The sequence below is a fragment of the Microcaecilia unicolor genome, chromosome 7 (assembly GCF_901765095.1).
Source record: "Microcaecilia unicolor chromosome 7, aMicUni1.1, whole genome shotgun sequence".
Lineage (NCBI taxonomy): Eukaryota > Metazoa > Chordata > Amphibia > Gymnophiona > Siphonopidae > Microcaecilia > Microcaecilia unicolor.
The window spans coordinates 310,411,429-310,432,613 of NC_044037.1; the positions used below are offsets into that span (position 1 = coordinate 310,411,429).

General features: G+C 45.2%; 1 protein-coding gene across 1 annotated transcript in view; it reads right to left on the reverse strand.

Moving 5' to 3' along the window:
* The window catches only part of LOC115475156 (unconventional myosin-X-like), a 272,052-nt gene extending 270,249 nt beyond the window's left edge, over positions 1 to 1,803 (reverse strand). Inside the window, exon 1 of the mRNA XM_030210897.1 lies at positions 1,693 to 1,803. Within this exon, the coding sequence (XP_030066757.1) occupies positions 1,693 to 1,803 (111 nt within the window). The remainder of the gene's footprint in view (positions 1 to 1,692) is intronic.
* Between the last annotated feature and the right edge of the window lie 19,382 nt (positions 1,804 to 21,185).

The following is a 21,185-nucleotide window of genomic DNA, read 5'->3' on the forward strand; positions in this document are numbered from 1 at the left end:
CCTTCACCATTCTTGGAATTTGTGAAGAACCTGGACTTCCCAGCAGGCCACAGTAAGAAAAGATTTTCTGCTTGGATGGAGAAAGGAAGCACATAAGTTGGGCAGTTCTTGGATTTAGTGGTGGGAGTTTTTCTCTCCTTCCAACAAGTCCAGCATCACTGGCAGATCCTTGATTATGATTTTCTACACTTTCTTCAACTGCGACATTGTAGCTCCCTCTTCAAAAGAGGTGCCTCCAGGAGTGGGATCCCCACTTTACATTGCTGGAGAAACATTTTTGCCAAATGCCTATGAAGACTAACAAATTTGCAGTCTGGTATTGCTTGGGTAGGGAGCAGCATTCATCCACTTTCTTCTCGCAGTTGATGCAGACTGGGGGAAGAGGTTTCATAGTCACGTTCTGGGTAAGCCCAAAAGTGGGCCTACATGAGATACGGTTTAAATTACTTCATAGGGCTTATATCACTAGAGGGAAGCAGATGGGTGTCTGGGAGGAGGAAACTTGCTTTAGATGTCGCTGCCTTCCTGGCATCTGAGTGCATCAGTTCTTGGAATGCCCAGGCCTTGCAGGGGTTCTGGGTTGGGGTATTGGATACTCTGGAAAAGGTGGTTGGGTGCACGATTGAGTGGACATACATAGTGTGTTTGCTGGGTACTGATGACAACCTCAGTGGCCAGGGAGTGTTGGATTAAAAAAGCCAGTTTTGTCTGGCTGGCCTGATATTGGCAAAGGTAACAGTCCTGTGTCATTGGGCTGAGAAGATGCCACCACCTCTCAAACATTGGCAAACACTCTTGTTACAAATGGGACTGAGGAGAAGAGCGATATCACAAGAGAGTGATGCATCGCACATACTGTTTACTTCGGAAAACATACTACTACTACTACTACTACTTAACATCTATAGAGCACTACTAGGGTTACGCAGCGCTGTACAAATTAATAACTAAGGACGGTCCCTGCTCAGAAGAGCTTACAATCTACAGGACGAAATGTCAAGTTGGGTAGTCTAGATTTCCTGAGTAGAGGTGTTGTGATTAGGTGCCGAAAGCGACATTGAAGAGGTGGGCTTTGAGCAATGATTTGAAGATGGGTAGGGAGGGGGCCTGGTGTATGGGCTCAGGGAGTTTGTTCCAAGCATGGGGTGAGGTGAGGCAGGAAGGGTGGAGCCTAGAGTTGGCGGTGGTGGAGAAGGGTACTGAAAGGAGGGATTTGTCTTGAGAGCGGAGGTTACGGGTAGGGACGTAGGGGGAGATGAGGGTAGAGAGGTAAGGAGGGGCTGCAGATTGAGTGCATTTGTAGGTTAGTAGGAGAAGATTGAACTGTATGCGGTATCTGATCGGAAGCCAGTGAAGTGACTTGAGGAGAGGGGTGATATGAGTATATCGGTCAAGGCGGAAGATAAGATGTGCGGCAGAGTTCTGGATGGACTAAAGGGGGGATAGGTGGCTAAGTGGGAGGCCGGTGAGGAGTAGGTCCCAATATTCAAACCACAGGGTTTAGCCCAACTAACTCCCGCGATCGGTGCTCAGCCTGGATCTTCAATGCCGGGCCATTTCCATTGACCGGCAGTGAATATCCGGTTTATTTTTGGCCAGTTCAAACTTAACCAGCCAGGCCGATGTTCAGCGCTGGCCAGTTAAATTGAACTTCCACTGCCCCATTCAACACCCTCACAGGGGGAAACTTACATAGATCTGATTCTTCTGGTAGCGAAGATAGAGATTGAGCAGAATAGCTTCCTGATGAATTTCCGACAACATGGCCATGTCTTCTACTCCCTTCATACTCGTCAAGCTCATCTCATAGACGGTCTCCTGAGACAGGGAGGCCAGCGGGTGACATAACACCTAGAGAGAAGGAGAAAAAGGAAGCCAAAAATAGTCCTAAGGAAGTGAAAATAAACCAGCTACATCCTAGTCTAAAGAGCAAAGAGAAACAAGAAAGAATCCAGTCTGATAGAAAAATAGAATAATTGTAATATTAAGTACCAGTCATTTTAATCCGTTAGTGTTTATTTATTTATTTATTTGTTGCATTTGTATCCCACATTTTCCCACCTATTTGCGGGCTCAGTGTGGCTTACAATAAGACTTGAATAATAGAAATACATTTGTTACGACTCGGTTATGGATTACATTGAACAGAATTATCAGAATTATCGAATATCATTGGTAGTATAACAATGAGACAACGACATAGAAACATTAGAAAGAGACAATGGGAAAAAAGGGCATTATTAGGCGCTTAGACATATAGTGTACATAGTTCCGTGGATGAATGTATGGTTGACTGGATAAAGGGATGATGGGTCAGATGTGGATGTGTATTGCATTGTGAAAAGTGAGTGGTCTCTATGTGTTTTGGTTCTTTCCGTAAGTTTGTTCAAACAGGTGTGTCTTCAGTAGTTTACGGAAGGAGGCTTGTTCGTTAATCATTCTTAGGTTGCGTGGTAATGTATTCCAAGACTTCGTGCTCTTGTAGGAAAAGGTTGACGCGTGTATCGTCTTGTACTTCAAGCCCCTGCAGGTTGGGTAATGAAGGTTGAGGTGAGTTCGGGATGATCTTTTGGCGTTTCTAGGTGGTAGGTTTATTAAATCAGACATGTACGCTGGGGCTTCACCGTAAATGATCTTATGGACTAGTGTGCAAGTTTTAAAAGTAACGCGGTCCTTGAGTGGAAGCCAATGTAGTTTCTCTCGTAGTGGTTTTGCCCTTTCATATTTAGGTTTTCCGAAGATGAGCCTGGCTGCTGTGTTCTGGGCTGTTTGAAGTTTCCTTAGTATTTGCTCTTTGCAGCCAGCGTATAATGAGTTGCAGTAATCCAAGTGGCTAAGGACGAGGGATTGCACTAGGCTGCGGAAGACGAATCTTGGGAAGAATGGTCTAATCCTTTTCAATTTCCACATGCTGAAGAACATCTTCTTGGTTATGTTGTTTGCGTGAGTCTCGAGTGTTAGGTGGCGGTCGATAGTCACTCCAAGGATTTTTAGCGTTTCTGAGATTGGAAGTTTTAGGTTTGGTGTGTTTATCACGTTGAATTCTGTTGTGTTGTATTGGGAGGTGAGTATCAGGCATTGGGTTTTTTCTGCGTTTAGTTTCAAGCGGAATGCATCTGCCCATGTGTTCATGATGTGTAGACTTTTATTGATTTCGCTGGAGATTTCTTTGATGTCTTGTTTGAATGGGATGTATATTGTCACATCATCGGCGTATATGTACGGGTTGAGGTTATGGTTTGATAGGAGTTTTGCTAAAGGGATCATCATTAGGTTGAATATAGTTGGAGAGAGAGGTGATCCTTGTGGGACTCCACATTCAGGTATCCATGCCTTGGACGTGGTTGAATTTGATGTGACTTGATAAGAGCGCAGGGTTAGGAACCCCTTGAACCAGTTCAAGACATTTCCTCCGATGCCAAAGTATTCAAGTATGTGTATTAGGATTTCATGATCAACCATGTCGAAGGCGCTGGACATGTCGAATTGTAAGAGGAGTATATTGTTCACATTTGAATTAATGTTTGAGGGAGGGTGGGATACAGTCGGGTGGGATACAGTGGAAGTGAAAAGGAATCCATATAATGTGAAATTTATGAATTGCTTTCACTAGCAAGACATTTGTAATCTTCAGAGACAGACTGCTACAGTCAGAAAGGAGACATCCAGAATTGAAAACTGTAAATAGCCAGGGACCCAGAAAGGAAACGTTGAACTGGTCCTTTACTGGTCTTTAAAGGAAAATGTGGCTTAGTGTCGTACCGTTAGTATATAATTTACTAAAAGGTGTTAAGCCCTTACTTAATACTGTGTTAATCAGCTACTATAGCTGCTATGCACAAACAGTATCGGCTGTGGTAATGTGCAGGTTACCAGCTTTTCTTCCACATGCGAGACATAAACAGGCTTCTAGATCTTTCCTTCTTCTCTCCCTCACTGCCCCCAGATATAAAAAGAGAGTTCTAACCCCAAGCCTCATTCCCTCCTTCTCACACATTTGAAACCTCCTTTCCCCTATCCTGTAAATGAAAACTGATGTGAGGTGCAAGGCTGATCCTTACTCTTTCCTGCTTTGCTGATATGGAAATTCAGAATGGTGCTGGTTGAAGATACAATCTCTATTTTCCAAAATATTGGCCTGCCGATGCTCTTTGCCACAGTTAACCATATCTCTGCAGAATCCTGAGTGGTGTAGAACGAGTAGAAGTGAATCGATTTTTTTACTCTTTCAAAAAGTACAATGAGTAGGGGGCACTCAATGAAGTTGCATTGAAAAACTTCTAAAACAAATTGGAGGAAATATTTCGCTGGAACTCGCTGCCAGAGGATATGGTAACAGCAGTTAGCGTATCTGGGTTTAAAAAAGGTTTGGTCAAGTTCCTGAAGGAAAAGTCCATAGACTGCTATTGAGACAGACATGGGGAAGCCTCTGCTTGCCCTGGGATTGGGATCATATTTATTTGTTACATTTATATTCCACATTTCCCCACCTATTTGTGGGCTCAATGTGGCTTACATAGTACCGGAGAGGCGTTACAGACTCCGGTGTAAACAAATACAAAGTGATGTTGTGGTAAGATAAAGTTCATGTGGCACAGCCACACTAGAGAATCGTACAGCGGAAGAGTTGTGTTATGTCCATTACGTTCTTTAGTTTTGTTGTGTTGCAGAGATCAGGCATTTATTTTTGGATGGGTAGGGTATGCCATTTTAAACAGGTTAGTTTTTAGTGTTTTCCGGAAGTTTATGTGGTCGTTCGTAGTTTTCAAGGCTTTTGGTAATGTGTTCCACAGTTGTGTGCTTATGTAGGAAAAACTGGATGCGTAAGTTGATTTGTATTTGAGTCCTTTGCAGCTTGGGTAGTACAGATTTAGGTACGTTCGTGTTGATTCGGATGTGTTTCTAGTTGTTAGGTTGATCAAGTCTGTCATGTATCCCGGAGCCTCACCGTATATAATTTTGTGAACCAGAGTGCAGATTTTGAAAGCAATGCGTTCTTTGATTGGGAGCCACTATCTGGGTTTCTGTTAGGTACTTGTGACCTGGCTTGGCCACTGTTGGAAAAAAGATACTGGGCTAGATGAACCATTGTTCTGATCCAGTATGGCTGTTCTTATGTTCTTAACTGTGCTGCTGCTGGCCCTGGATGTGTCACCTGCCTTCTCTCCTTTCCAATGAGGTGAAACAGGAGCCGTGATCAACAGAATAACCTGGTGCAAGGAGTCTAAGACAAACAGACAATGAAAAGATGAAAACAATAAGATATCAGTATGGCGTACAAGGAAGAAATGATTGGATGAACACAAACCCGACACAGCCATGTTTCAGCAGGCTCCTGCATCGGGTGTCAGCCAGCCACCACCTTCAGGCCTTCCTGCAGATATGAACTTGGCTGACCCTGGAAGGGCCCTTCCCTGGACATAGCACTCCCAGAAGCATACTCCAAAAATATGCTTAAAACCGCTTTATTCCATCAGCAAGGCCAAGACATTTCCTCTTCCAGACCAGTGGCGTAGCCAGAAGGCAATTTTTGGGTGGGCCAACAGGTTGGATGGGTGGGCACTAGAGAAACACCTGATGCACCCATGCCCTGCCCCTACCCCACTCCCAGTAACTTCAATGAGGGTAGCAGTGCTGGCTTCAGTGGCTGCAGGTCACGTTGAGGGCTAGGGGAAGTACAAGAGGGTGTACTCTTCATCTTCCATTCGGTCATGGTCCTCCAACACACATATGCTTCCCCCAAATATTGTGTATCCATAGAACCCCCTGGCCCTCCCCCAGCAGTGGATGCAGAGCAGAGCTAGGACATTTCCCTATAAAACTCACCAAGCAAAAATGTTTGTTTCTAGTGTTATCTCAATAACAGGCATATTGTATAGTACAAAAATCTATCAAACAAAAGTCACTCAGAACCTAGAGCAACTCTATTATGCCAGCACTAACATCCAAAACAAGGATCCTACCTTTGATATTTTAGGGCCCTAAATATTTCAGTGGGGTTCTAAAGTATGAATACATCTATCAAGAAAACTGAACAAGCCAAATTACTACAGAATATTACATAGAAAATTCATGCCAACAATACTTTGGTCACACACACAGAACACAAATGGCAAATACAGAATAAGTGACCGCAAACCATAAACAATTTCAGTGGAAATCCCAAGATGCCAAACCTTGCATGTAGTACAGCACCAGAGAAATAGATGCATTTTTCCTACACTGTGCAAATACAATGATACCGCCTGCCACAGGTGGTGTTAGGGATTACGACTAGGCCAACTGCACTTGGCCCCCTGGACAGAGAGAAGTACAGGACAGCTGGAAGCTGAAGAAGGTACAGCCTAGTAGTAAGCTTTGGGGTCCTCTCCCAAATTTCTGCCTTGGGCCTCGGCCATATTTAGCACCAGCTCTGACAGGATGTACGTTTCAAATCTGACATATTCTAAACACAAAATGGAAAAATAAAATTGTTTTCTTCTACCTTTTGTTGTCTGGTCATTTTATTTTTCAAATCATGTTGACCCAGATTCTGGTTTCTGCTATCCCTCTGTCTTATCTTAACTCACTCACCAAGGTCTCCTGTCCATTTGACATTTCTACCATCTCCATATCCACTATTCATCTTCTTCCATCACTGTGCCTCTGTCCCTGTATTTCCATGTCCAGCTTCTCCCTCCACCAGGCCAATATATCTCTTTCCTCCCCAACCCTACTTTACCCCATCCAGCTTCTCTCCCTCTCTCCCCTCTTTCCAGCATCTGGTTTGCCTGCTGGATTGTCTGCCTGTCCACCCTCTCTCTCACTGTGAGGCCTGGCATCTCTGTTTCCCTCCTCCCTTGTGCTGTTCCAGGAGCTCTATCCCTTCCATCCAGCCCCCTCCTCCTCTTCCTCCCACGTCCAAAAGCTCTCTCCCTTCAATCCAGCCCCCTCTTTCTCTTCCTCCCAGATGTCCAGCAGCTTTCTCCCTTCCCTCCAGCCCTTTCCTCCTCCTCCTCCTCTTCTTCCCACATCTAGCAGCTCCCTCCATTCCTTCCAGCCCCCTCGTCTTCCTCCCACATTGATTAGCTCTCTCCTTTTCCTCCAACCTCTTGTTGCCTTTCCTCCCACAGTTCCAGCTGTCCGAGAGTGTTGACTCTTCCTGCCTGGCCACGCTGCTGCACTTCCACTTTCATTTTCAGCTGTAGCTAGCAGCGATTCACAGTTCACAGAGGCACTTCAAATCAGAGCAGCCTGCCGCGTCTTGACCTCTCTGATAGAATTTCCTATTTATGCGAGTGCCAGACACAGCAGAGAGAAGGTCACCCTAGAATGCCTGTGTGAATCGCTAACAGCAATGGGCCGATAAATGAAAGCTGCAGGCACCGCAGCAGCTGCAGGGCAGAGGGGAGCAGAACAACTACAACGACGAGCTGCGCGGCTGCGATGCGACCTGCAACTGCTTCCGTGCCGAGCGGACTGCTGACCCGAGTCTGCCACTGTACCTCTGCACTGCAAGGTCGAAAGGTGGGCGGGCTGGATATCAGCTGAGCACAGGTGCCGTCTCTGCCGCGGTGGTACGCTAGGCTGCTGCAGTCAGTGCAGTGTGTCGTGTGTGCACTTGGGTAGTGGGCGGGCCTGAGCCGTAGCTACGCCCCTGTTCCAGACACAGTCCTTAGTTACAGCACATATCACCCCTTGTTCCTTCCCCCCGCCGGCCACAGTTTCTGGATACAGTTTAAATCATTCACTGCTTCCCCAGCATGGCACAACTTCTGGACACAGTTTAAATCGCTCACTGCTTCCCCAGCATGGTACGACTTCTGGACATAGTTTAAATCACTCACTGCTTCCCCAGCATGGCATGACTTCTGGACACAGTTTAAATCGCTCACTGCATCCCCAGCATGGCATGACTTCTGGACACAGTTCAAATCGCTCACTGCTTCCCCAGCATGGCCAGGTTCCTAGACACAGTTCAAGTCACTACCTGTTTCTCCAGCTGGGTCTGACTTCTGGCCACAGCTGAAATCATTCACTGCTTTACTGCATGGCACCTCTCTCTCCCCCTTGAGTGGAACAGCTGCTTAACTTTTCCTCCAAGCTTTCCCCAGCCTTGAAGAAGGTTTGTTATGAAGCCTTTCAACTTCTTCCCTTGTACCTGAGCTAGAGCAGCAATCTCCATAGGCTCACTTCCCCAGTCATCTTGGGCTTGGATCTCCTCTCCGACCTCTTTCTCCACCTCCCGTTCCATGGGCTCCTCTCCCTTTATGGTCCCCAGCTGGTCCTCTCCCTCCTGATTATTCCTCCTCAGCCAATCCTCTCCTCTCCCTCGGGATCCTGGGACTTGTAGTTCCCTTGCTGCTCCCTTTACTTGCGCCCAGGACTTTGCAGGGGTTCTTGGGAGCTGTAGCCCTCCTCCCTTCTCCGGCTCTTGGGAAACGTATGCCTCTGTGGGGGCGTGGCTTCCCAGCCCCTAGGATCCTGGGACTTGTAGTTGGAATCCCGGGTATGAAACCTACCCATCTTGCTCCTCTCCCGGATCCCTTCTTCCCTGATCCTCAGGGGTTCCTCACATGGGATATAATATCATACTTCCTAGATGAACACCAGTGGATAATTGAGTAAAGCTCAGTCTTTTTGTTATGATTGGGGTAGTGAGCCTCTGGACCACAGTGGGAAAGTAGGTTGTGGCCGACGAGTTGCCGTCTGGACAGCCTGGGAGCCTGATGGAAGAAGTCCTACAGGAACAGCAGCAGAAGCATCACAGGAGCACTGTAAGGCACAGGAACACTCCCCGAAAGCATCTCAGGAACAGCCTCTAAGAGCATCTCAGAACGGATGCTGGTGACGCAAAGGCAATGCGGCAGGTCTCGGTGAGCACTATATGCATCAGTCAGTGGTGTCTTCCAAGGACTTCCCCACCCCCACACCCCAGGAGGAAGATGCCACTCAGTCTGCGACAGATCAGGAAAGCGGCAATGAATGGTGCGAGGGTCACGGTATGACCGTGACACTTTTGCATAAAACTCACCATAATTTGATCGAGAATAACAGAGATTGGAAACTCCCACTGCTGGCAGTCTGTTGAGATTTACTCAATTATCCACTGAAGTTTATCTAGGAGTGATGATATTATGCCCCTGATGCAGGCACCCACCAAAAGGTGGCCACGTCGGGTTTCTTCTTTGTGTGCCATACAGACATTTTCTTGTCTTCATCTTTGCTTCGTCTGTTTGTCTTGGACTTGATGTGTTGTTCACACTAGATTGTAAGCTGTTTGGACAAAGCCTGCCTCTCTCTTATGTACCTTTACAGTTCTCCAGTTCACTTTGGAAGTAGTATAGCCACTACTATGACTTCTCACCTATTTATGCCATGGTCCCTTTAAGAGTCTGGCAGAACCTCTTTTTCACTGGAGTCTGGGACCTGCAGAAGTTCTGGTTAGTTAGGAGAAGCCTTTCAGCAGGCTACAAGGTGGATTCCTTTCTCAAAGCTAGATTAGCTTTGAAAATAAAAATAAATCCTAAAGGATCTTAATTGTTATACAAAACTATTTTTATATCATAAGAGCTGTTCCTTTTCCATAGAGCCAGTGGGGGAGAGGTTGTTGCAAGTGATATCTCTCTGTTTGTGAGACACATACACTCAAACTCCCTGTCCTATACCATTGTGACCGCTCTTCCTCCTTCCAACTTGCAAAAAACACACAATTGCTCTCACCCCTGTGCCAGTCTGAAAACCTTGCAAAGCAGAGCAGTTACCTGTGTCACTCATTCACATTAGCCCCGTCTCCCTGCCCGTCCCCCCTCCAGCTGATAGATCTGCAAAACACAACAAAAACCTGGAAAACAATCATTCTAGACTCAGTGAATTGGGGATTTGTGGTAAAGTGCTAAATTGGATATAAGGTTTTTTTACGGTCAAGATCTTATAGGGTTTGTAAGGGCTCAAAGTATGCCAGCTTCTTGGAACCCTTCCTGTGGAGTCTGTCAGAGGGGTCCCTCTTGTCTCCCACTTTGTTTAACATCTATCTGAGAGCTTTTGGGTTTGCATTTTTTAGTTTAGAATTAAGCGAAGCATGACTGTCTGGTTTATGCCGGCGACCCAGACAACAGGATGTGAATGAGGAAGAAGCGCTATTATTTAACTGAACTGAGGAGGTCTGAAAGTTGGAGTTGCACTGGGGCAGATGTGTCAGCGGGCATTCCTGAAATATCACTCCTCTCCGCTGCACAGAGGGACCCCCCCCCCCCCCCAGCTTGAGTTGAGTATAGCGAATGGGTCAGGATGTTGGAATATGTTGAGGTGAAGTATTGTGATTATTATTATTAATAGCTGTAAATATATACATTGCATTCACTTTTATATATACTCAGATATATACCTTGCATTTGCTTTTAAATAGCTTGGGCTACTTATAAATAAATTGCATTTTATTATTTGGAAATGTTTTGTGTATGTTTCCACTTTCCTGGGCATTGTAAATTAAGATTTAGTTGATTATCAATTATTCTCCAGATTGCAGTCAAAACGGTCTTCCTGGAATACACTTTACTTGGTTTATATCATTTCTGTGAGGAAGGGTACTTATGGTTTCTCACCATTCTTCGTTATCTGCCTGTCATTACATAAGTACATAAGTAATGCCATACTGGGAAAAGACCAAAGGTCCATCGAGCCCAGCATCCTGTCCCCGACGGCGGCCAATCCAGGTCAAGGGCACCTGACAAGCTACCCAAACGTACAAACATTTTATACAAGTTATTCCCGAAATTGTGGATTTTTCCCAAGTCCATTTAGTAGCGGTCTATGGACTTGACCTTTAAGAAACCGTCCAACCCCTTTTTAAACTCTGCCAAGCTAACCACTCTTTCCTGTGGTGCTGAATAAGGGTTGTTTTTCACTCCTCTGCTGTTAAATATCTTCCTTCGCCCCCCCCCCCCCCCCATGATTCTAATCCAAGACCAATGGTATTCATGTATTTTATTTTGCAAATGATATACTTTTGTTGACCCACATGGACCCCATTCGCATTGATCTTGCAGCTATTCAGGAGCGTCTTTGTGCGACAGACAAGTGATTGTTTGATAACCATCTGATTCTCAACCCCTTGAAGATGGAGGCTATCAGGCTTTCTGACAGTCCCAGTATCCCCTTCGTTGCCCTGCGTTTGGGTAATATTCCTCTCGTGTTGGTTCAACAATTTAAATATCAGCATTTGATCTTTGCACATTAGATCTCTGATTTCATTAAAAAAAAAACCCAAAAACCCACTTGCTTCTTTTTGACTGACTCCTCTCAAAAGACTATCCTTTAATAGCATCCCGACTCGATTACTGCAATGTTATGTATGCTGGATTCTCTATTTTATTAAATGTCTGCAGTCAATACAAAATCTGGTAATCTGGATTTTATGTCATGCAAAGAAATGGGATTATGTTACACCATTACTTATACAGCATCACTGGTTTCCGATACAATTTAAAATTCAGAACAAGATTCTTACACTGAAATCCCTTCTTAATCGGTCTTCTTTATTTATGACAACCCTCCTCCTCCTCCCCCCCACACTAAAAAAAGGCTTTACAATCTCTGTATGACAATTGCCTGCACATTCTTTCATTCCATTGTACTCGTTTAGACTCAGCGAGATACTGTGCATTTTGGGGAGGGGGGGGGGCAACTACTCTCTGTAAGGTGCCTTCCTTTCCCAAGTTTAAAGCAGCTCTAAAAACCAATCTTTTCCAGTTAACGTACTCCAGCAATCGTAAGCCTCAGTGTGCAACCTGGGACCAACATGCGGAGCATAAGCGCTTTACTTTGGTTTCTCTGTCCTATTTTATGAATGATGTTTCTTTCTCTTAACGACTTATTGTAAACTTCTCCATTTTGTCCTCGATTAAAGGTGGTATATATTAACAGTCTTATTTTCGAAAGTGATGGGCGCCCTTATTTTGACCCCAATCGGGAGATGGGCACCCATCTCGCAAAGGCGCCCAAATCGGTATAATCGAAAGCCGATGTTGGGCGTCTTCAACTGCACTCCGTCGCGGGAACGAACAAAGTTGATGGGGGCATGTCGGAGGCGTGGTGAAGGCGGGACTGGGGCGTGTTTATCGGTCGAGGAGAGATGGGCATCGGCCGATAATCGAAAAAAAAAAAGGGTGGCAGAAGTGAGAATTTGGGTCGCTTTTGCTGGACCCTTTTTTTTTCATGCCCCAAGTCCCAAAAGAGTGCCCCAACTGGCCAGATGGCCAACGGAGGGAATCGGGGATGACCTCCCCTGACTCCCCTAGTGGTCACTAACCTCCTCCCACCACAAAAAATGAACTTTAAAAACTTTTTGTGACAGCCTGTATGCGAGTCTCAAATGTCATACCCAGCTCCCTGACAGCAGTATGCAGGTCCCTTGGAGCAGTTGTTAGTGGGTGCAGTGGTCGTCAGGCAGGCGGACCCAGGCCCACCCCCCCCCTACCTGTTCCACTTGTGCTGGTTAATGTTGAGCCCTCCAAAAAACCCCAAAACCCACTGTACCCATATGTAAGTGCCCCCTGCACCCCTTAGGGCTATGGTAATGGTGTAGACTTGTGGGCAGTGGGTTTTGGGGGGATTTGGGGGGCTCAGCACACAAAGGAAGGGTGCTATGCACCTGGGAGCTATTTTAATTTTTTTTTAATTTGTAAAAGTGCCCCCTAGGGTGGCCAGTTGGTGTCCTGGCATGTGAGGGGGACCAGTGCACTATGAATCCTGGCCCCTCCCATGACCCAATGCCTTGGATTTGTTCGTTTTTGAGCTGGGCGCCTTCGGTTTCCATTATCGCTGAAAACCGATAGTGCCCAGCTGACAAACGAACAAATCCTAGGCATTTGCCCCGCACAAGCCATCTTTTTTCGAAAATATGGTTTTCCCGCCCCTTCGCATGGCTGCCCACGGAGATGAGCACCCACTTTCGATTATGCCCCTCCACGTCTTATAAACCATAAACATTTAACAGACCTCTTTCCTGAAACACTGATATCACCCAAAATGGAGAAGAAAATGTGAAAAGATAAACTATCCCCCCACCAGGGCAGTGATGAAATACCCACTCACCTTGCCATAGTCTGTGGTGAAGGTCACAGTTCCAGCCTCACAGGAGTTGATAACGCACGGATTCAGCTCTTCTTTCACCTTCAGCCAGACCCGACTGCCCTGGAATCACACCAGAATCTATGTTTATCAGAACCAGCACAATTGATTAAGCTGACATTCAGATGTAGAACTGAGATTACTAAGATATTTACGAGTCTTATTTAACTGAGGTTTAAGGCAGATCCACAGCTGTTGGGGGGGATCGGGGGGGGGGGGGGGGGGACAGTCAGCTGCCATTGTGTTGCCAGGATCGAAGCCCACTGCACTAACCACTAGGCCACTCCTCCACTGGAGGTTGTTTCATAAAGAGGAGCTCGGTGCCTTTGTCTCTCTTGTTTTTCATGTTGTCTATAGATCCTACTGCAGCGTGTATTAGGAGCCCTGTAGTAGTGGATGGGGACGATCACAAAATGCTCCTGAATGCCGATGATACTCTGGTATAGATGACACAGCTGCAGACGTCTGTTTGCTGTTTTTTGGAACTTCTAACCCCCTTTGGTAAAGTCTTAGGATTTAAGGATAATATTGAAAAAACTGAAGCCTTAACATTTCACGTGACTCAAGAGTTAATGAACTTCCCTTTTACGATAGTTAGTCAAAGGTTCAGGTATTTAAGGATCTATATTTCGGCTAATCTGGGAGAATCCTATAAGCTTATCTGTGACAAGCTCACAAAATCTATTTGATCAGATCAGATGGAGCAGAGTCCGCTTTCGCTGTCCTGGTGGGGAAGGATAACACCACTCCAAAATGATGATCCTGCCCAAATTCATAAGTACATAAGTACATAAGTAGTGCCATACTGGGAAAGACCAAAGGTCCATCTAGCCCAGCATCCTGTCACCGACAGTGGCCAATCCAGGTCAAGGGCACCTGGCACGCTCCCCAAACGTAAAAACATTCCAGACAAGTTATACCTAAAAATGAGGAATTTTTCCAGTCCATTTAATAGCGGTCTATGGACTTGTCCTTTAGGAATCTATCTAACCCCTTTTTAAACTCCGTCAAGCTAACCGCCCGTACCACGTTCTCCGGCAATGAATTCCAGAGTCTAATTACACGTTGGGTGAAGAAAAATTTTCTCCGATTCGTTTTAAATTTACCACACTGTAGCTTCAACTCATGCCCTCTAGTCCTAGTATTTTTGGATAGCGTGAACAGTCGCTTCACATCCACCCGATCCATTCCACTCATTATTTTATACACTTCTATCATATCTCCCCTCAGCCGTCTCTTCTCCAAGCTGAAAAGCCCTAGCCTTCTCAGCCTCTCTTCATAGGAAAGTCTGTTCTCACACTTACCCATACAGGTATCTTTATCTCAAGGTTAGGGCTCTTTAGCTTGGAAAAGAGACTGCTGGGGGGGGGGGGGGGCGGGGATAAGGCTGAGGTGTATAAAATATTGGAGTGGCGGAGAACGGGTATAAAGTTAAATGGAAATACTTTTACAATGAACAAGAGGAAATATTTTTTCACTCAATGAATAGTTAAGCTCTGAAAGTCGTTGCCAGAGGATGTGGTAAGAGCAGTTAGCGTATCTTGGTTTTAAAAAGTTTTGGACAAGTTCCTGGAGGAAAAGTCCCTAGTCTCATAGGCGGTCGGTGGCCCAACTATTTGGGGAGGCTAAAGGGGGCGGGGTTAGGGTGGGGCCAGGGGTGGAGCTTAAATCCATAATTGTCTGATAACATGCAGAAAAAATAAATAAATTAAAATAAAAGTCACAATTAATACCATTTATTAAATTTAGATATTAGATATGTATCATATGTCAAAGAATAAAGTGGTTGCTCAAAGCATATACTAACCACAATCACTCAACTGCAAAACACTATGCACAACTTTGTGCAAAAACACACTCATAACCTTACTGTACCATAAATATTACACTGGGCAGAATCTAATACACCAATATACCACCCATATGGAAAATGCAGACCGTCAACAATATGAAACAAGGGATCATATCACAATTCTCATGTAGAACCACAAAACACCCTAATTCATGTTTAATGTGGGATAAAATGCCATAAATAAGTAAATAAATATAAACTTTTAATGTTGAGCACCTGATTCTCAAAGTGGACATATTCCAAACACTATAATGAAAATAAAATGATCTTTTCTACCTTTGTTGTCTGGTGACTTTGTTTTTCTGATCATGCTGGCCCAGTATCCGATTCTACTGCTATCTGTCCTCAGTGCAGGTCAGGAAGTCATCCTCGTTAAATATCTCCCTGGCAACCCAGGACACCTCCAGCCAACCCCCCCTGCTCTCCCAGCAGTAAGGTAAACAAATTAAGCCATAAACCAATTTCTACAACTGGTTACACTGCAGCTCCTGCTGTGAGGATGGCGGTAAATCAACAATTTAACCCCCCCCCCCCCCGAGCAGCAGGGGAGGCGTAGCCTCCCCAAGCCTCTTATATGGGGCACCTATGCCTAGTCTGTTATTGAGATAGACATGGGGGAAGCCATTGCTTGGTACCTTGAATCCTGCTTCTATTTGAGATTCTGTCAGGTACTTGTAACCTGGATTGGCCACTGCTGGAAGCAGGATATTGGGCTAGAGGGATCATTGGTCTGACCCAGTATGTCTATACTTATGTTTAATTTAGGGTCTGGAACAAAAATTTTATATAGAGGGGTAGAAGGCTGAAATGTTCTAAATGTGTTGTGGCCATTATAAGCAAAGTATGGAGGTACATTGGGTGAGATTGGAGAAGGCAATTTTGGCCTCATGCTCTGTATTTGATTGTCAGAATGTTCAGGAGGCTGTAGGATCTGCAGGTGGGGAAGGAGGGAAGGGGGTCATTTGTTCCTTTCTCCATTAATTAAGGTGTGGGAGAATTTCTAATCCAAGCAACATTTAGAGGCATTGGCGTGCCAAGGGCGGGGCGGTGGGGGCAGTCCACCCTGGGTGTCAACAGGTGGGGGGGGGTGCTCTGCTGGCGAGTCCCTACCAGCTCCACCCACCCGGCAGCTGGGTGGTGTGGCACCTCGCGCGACTCTGCACTGCTGTAAAAGAAGAACATCGCCTGTTTGTCCTGATTTAGATTGTAAGCTCTTTTGAGCAGGGACTGTCTTCTTCATGTTCAATTGTAAAGTGCTGCGTACGACTGGTAGCGCTATAGAAGTGATTTATAGTAGTAGTAGTAGTCATCGGTCCTTCCCTCACTCTGTCTCGCCCTCGAGGAAATAGGACGTTACATCAGAGGGCGGGACACAGTGAGGGAAGGGCCGAGCTGGTAGACGGGGGGGGGGGGGGGGTGCCGTGTTGCCCTGCAGCCGGGGGGTGGGGGTGCGCGCGCGCAGTAGTGATCCACCCCGGGTGGCAGTGAACCACAGAACGCCACTGTTTAGAGGGGAATTATATTCCTTCATTGTAAACTTGAGGACTTCAACCCTGGGTCCATGCTTTATTTCAAGTCCCTACAGGACTGCCTGAAAGCTTTGAAGCTGAATCTCTGCTTGGACCTATCTGACCAAACCAGTCTTCTATCGCATGCACAGTTGCAAGATCTCTTGGCATATAAAGTCCCATTTTATTAATATTTCCAGTTAAGAGATTTTCTTATGGGGTCTGATGCCAAAACGTTGTTGCATAGATTAACAAATTTGGAATTAGTTTTGTTCAAGAGCACTGTTCCCTCTTAAGCTGAGCGGGTCTCCTCCAACCGCATTGCTGTCAGTAGGGGATGTTGCTTCTCTATTGAAAATATGACAGTGAAACAGCACCCCCCACTGGCATGACTGTAGATAGAGGGAACAGTGTTCTACAGTCTTGAAGATAAAAAGTTGTCTACCCTTTATAAGGTAATAAGGAGCCTGGATAGCTCTAGTGATCGATGTCATATCAAGGAATTCGTTGGAGATGAATGGTTCCAAATATACAGATTATACTGTAAATGACTATAGTTTAATTTAGTGCATAGGCTCTATTGGATCCCGATTAAAGGGGAAAAGAAAACAGGGCTTATGTTGGAGGAACTGTGGGGCTAGGGGAGTTTGGGACCATCTTTTACTCCGAAACATTACAAGATTAATTCTATATTGCCATCCATATATTCCATGCTACACCAATTGTATCTTCTTACTCCGGAATGGCGAATGCCATATCGGAATATTGTAAGCCACATTGAGCCTGCAAATAGGTGGGAAAATGTGGGATACAAATGCAATAAATAAATAAAATAAATATTTGCTTGGAATGCCTAGTGGTTATGAAGTTCTGGGGTGAGGTGTGGATGCGAACTGAGCAGTGAATGGGGGAATACCAATGGCAGGGAGAGTCGGGATTAGGGTGGGAGAAATGGAGAGGCAGGAACTTCAACAGTTAGTTAGTTAGCCCTTTGGCTGATTTTGGTAGCAAAAATGGTGGTTGTCCGTACATGGAAGACATTGAGTGGCCCAAATGTAGCCCTCTGGGTTTCTGCTTGTCAGGAAATTCAATGGTTTAATAAATTGACCCTAGAAATGAAAGGGCAAGGGGGCAAATATCTGGAAATATGGGATCCGTTGGGATTGGGTAATAACAGATTTATCCTAAGAAAATTGGGTCAGAGGGCACTTTCAGTTCCTTTATAGTCCCGGAGTGTCCTCTGCTATCAACCCAAGTTTGGTTCAGATCCGATTGTTTAGCTTTGTTGTACTGATGTGATGACATCAGGGAGGTGGGGTGGATTGTGGAAATTATTAGGAGCACAGTTAGTACCAGTAGGAGTTTCTTCATTGTTTGCTGCTGGTTGATTATAGGGCGAATGGATGTTGGACTTATCCAGAAAGTTTTAATACAAGAAATCTTTTGTCCTACTTGCGTGTAATTTGTTCTGTGTGACTTTTAGTTGTTGCTCTTTAACATATATTATAGTTGAAAATAAAATGTGTGATGCCAAGTAATCTGCAGTATACATTCAGCTGGATAATTCAAGCATTTTTACTGGAATAGAAGACAACCAATTTCTTGACGAGCAATCGTCTGAGGACGTGTTAATTAACAAAAGCAGAGCTGCCAAGAGGTCCCAATTTTTGAGGGGGAGATTTTAGTACACATCCCAGCCCTGCCCCACTCTGCCTTGGCTCCACCCACTCTATATGGCTCCACCCCCTGGCACACCTCAATCCCACAGACATTCCAGATAAGATAATATTTTATTTAATAGCTTAATACCCTTTTCGATTAGATTTCAGAGGCCAAAACTTCCTGCCTCAGGTCAGGTCAGGACAGTATAATGTTGTTATGGTATCCTCTCCTGACCTGAGGACAGAAGTGCTGGTCTCTGAAGGCTAATCAAAAATGTATTAAAATCAGTCCAATATAAAAGGTAGCACCTTATTTTCTAGTTTATGTTTTATTTGTATTTTTTAAGCTTTATTAACACACAGTTACCACATTACTTTATCCTAAATTAAAAATAACATTACTTTCTGTACCTTTGATGTCTGGCCATTTACTTTTTCTAATTGTGTTGGTCCCAGTCTCTTGAGTCTGCTTTCCTCCGTCTTCTTTTAACTCTCTCGCCAGTGTTTCCTGTCCATTTCTCATTTTTCTCTCTCCTTTTTCTTCAATTTATTTTTCTGCCTCTCTCTGTCCAGATTTAATTCATTCTTACTATCCATTCTTTAATTTCCCTATTTTTACTTCATCTACCTATGGCTTTTCATCTTTTCCTCACTTTTGTTCTCCCCGTGCCCCTTCCTCTTATTCTCCAGTGTTGCACTAACTCTATCCTCTCCCTCTTTCTATCCAACATCTTCACTCTCTCTCCCCATCCTTCCAGTGTCTCACTCTCTTTCTCTCTGCATTGTTCCATCCAGTGTCTCCTCTTTCTCTACTCATCCTTCCACCCATTATCTCCCTCTATCATCCCTTCCTTCTAGCCAGTTCTCTCTCTCTCTACCCTTTTCCATTAGTTTGTCCTCTCTCCTCATCCTTCTAGTGTCTTTCTTGTTTCTCTCCCTACCCTTCCTTCTAGCATCTTCCCTCTTTCTCTCCTACTCTTCCATCCAGTGTCTTCCCTCTTTCTCTCCTAATCTTCCATCCAGTGTCTTCCCTCTTTCTCTCCCCATCCTTCCACCCATTATCTCCCTCTATCATCCCTTCCTTCTAGCCAGTTCTCTCTCTCTCTACCCTTTTCCATTAGTTTGTCCTCTCTCCTCATCTTTCTAGTGTCTTTCCTCTTTCTTTCTTTCTCTCTCTACCCTTCCTTCCAGCATCTTCCCTCTTTCTGCTCCCTCCTTCCAGCATTTTCCCTCTCTCTCCCTCCTTTCATCCAGCATTTCTTCATCTGACCAGCTAGGGTCTCCCCCAGTGTCTCCCCATGCTTTTCCCCATCAGCTTCTCTCTCTCTCCTGCCCTTTTCCGTGTCCTCTCTTTCTCTCCCCATCTTTCCACTCAGCTCTCTCTCTCTCTCTCTCTCTCTCTCTCTCTCTGTATCCCACTTCCATCCAGCATTCCCACTCTTCTTTCTTTTTCTCCCCTCTGCTCTCTCCACTAATCACCTCCTGCCTCCCTCTCCATACCTTTTCCCCCTTCCCTTATCCTTTCCACCCAGAACCCAGTGTGTCCTGGTCGCTGCTGCTTCTCCCAATGATCAGCAGGGGCCCTGGCAAAACAAGAAAAACAAGCGTGGAGCCACAGCAGCCTTCAGGTATGTGCTCGGTCTGCAGACCTCTGCTCCAACTGATGTCAATTTCCCATTCCGGGGGCAGAGGATCAGCAGAGCCGACAGCGCATGTTCAAAGGCTGCTGCCGCCCCACACTTGTTTTTCTTGTTTTGCCGGGGCTGCTGCTGATCATTGGGAGAAGCAGCAGCAGAGTTGATCCCATCATGTGAGAGTTGCATCAGCCCATGTGCAGCTGCGCTGAATTATTCAAGGAAGGAGGAGACGTCTTGGAGGAGCCTGGTTGTCTCTCACAGCCCATATCTGAGTTTCATTTATTTTTCTCCAATCTCCTCATTGCATTGCAGACAGACCCCTGAGGAGGGGTTTTGCAGCTAAAACACAAACCGTGTTGAGTCAAGTCTGTCCACACATCTTATGCACCTTGGAGAATAAAGTGTTTACTTTCAAGAAGCATTGCACTTCTGGACTTCATTTTGGTCACTATTTTGGAACAACATTGGTTGGGATCTTCCATCCCTTCCTTTCTTGTTTTATGTTACATTATTTCTATTTTGTGTTTCATTTAATTTTATCTGTATGCTATTATTTTTTAAATGATTTAATATTTGTTTGTATGTTTTTAATTAATTTATATGTCTGGACTACAGATTTACCTCTGACGCAGCCTTTTTGGGCGAAACATGACCACATCAGGTATGTGTTTTAATAAACTATCTACTTCTACACCTGCTGGTCTGCTCCATTTTTTTGCTGATAAGCTGAAACTCTGCCACGTCAAGTTTTATATTTCATCATCCTATATAATAAAATGCACCTCCAACATTCTGAAGCTGACTGCATGGCTGAGGCATTCCTGCTCTCTGTATCCATCTCCTGAATTGACATCACCTACTTACGGGTTCGTCACAAGCAGAAGTGACCAACCACACGAGGTTTCTCGGCTTCAGAATGTTGGAGGTGCATTCTATTAAATAGGATTGGTCAGTTCCTTGAAGCACAGCCAGAGCTCAGTGTCCTGCACAGTAACGCTCAGACACCAGAGAGAGAGGGGGGGGGGCCTGACACCAGAGGGGGGGGGGAGGTATCTCTGTCACACACACTCTCTCTCTCTCTCTCACACACTGTGTCTCACATACGCATTTGCACACACTCTCATTCTCACACACACACACTCTCTCACAGACACACTCGCACCCAGACTCACTCTCTCTCTCACACACACACACACACACACACACACACACTCGCACATTCACTCTCTCTCACACACAGTCACTCTCACATACACTCTCTCAAACATACACACTCCGAGGAAAACCTTGCTAGTGCCCGTTTCATTTGTGTCAGAAACGGGCCTTTTTTACTAGTATTTTTAATAATTTGTATTTCTGCTATGGATTTTTTTTCTGTACTTTATATTTGGATCTGTTCCTCATTTGCCTCCAAACT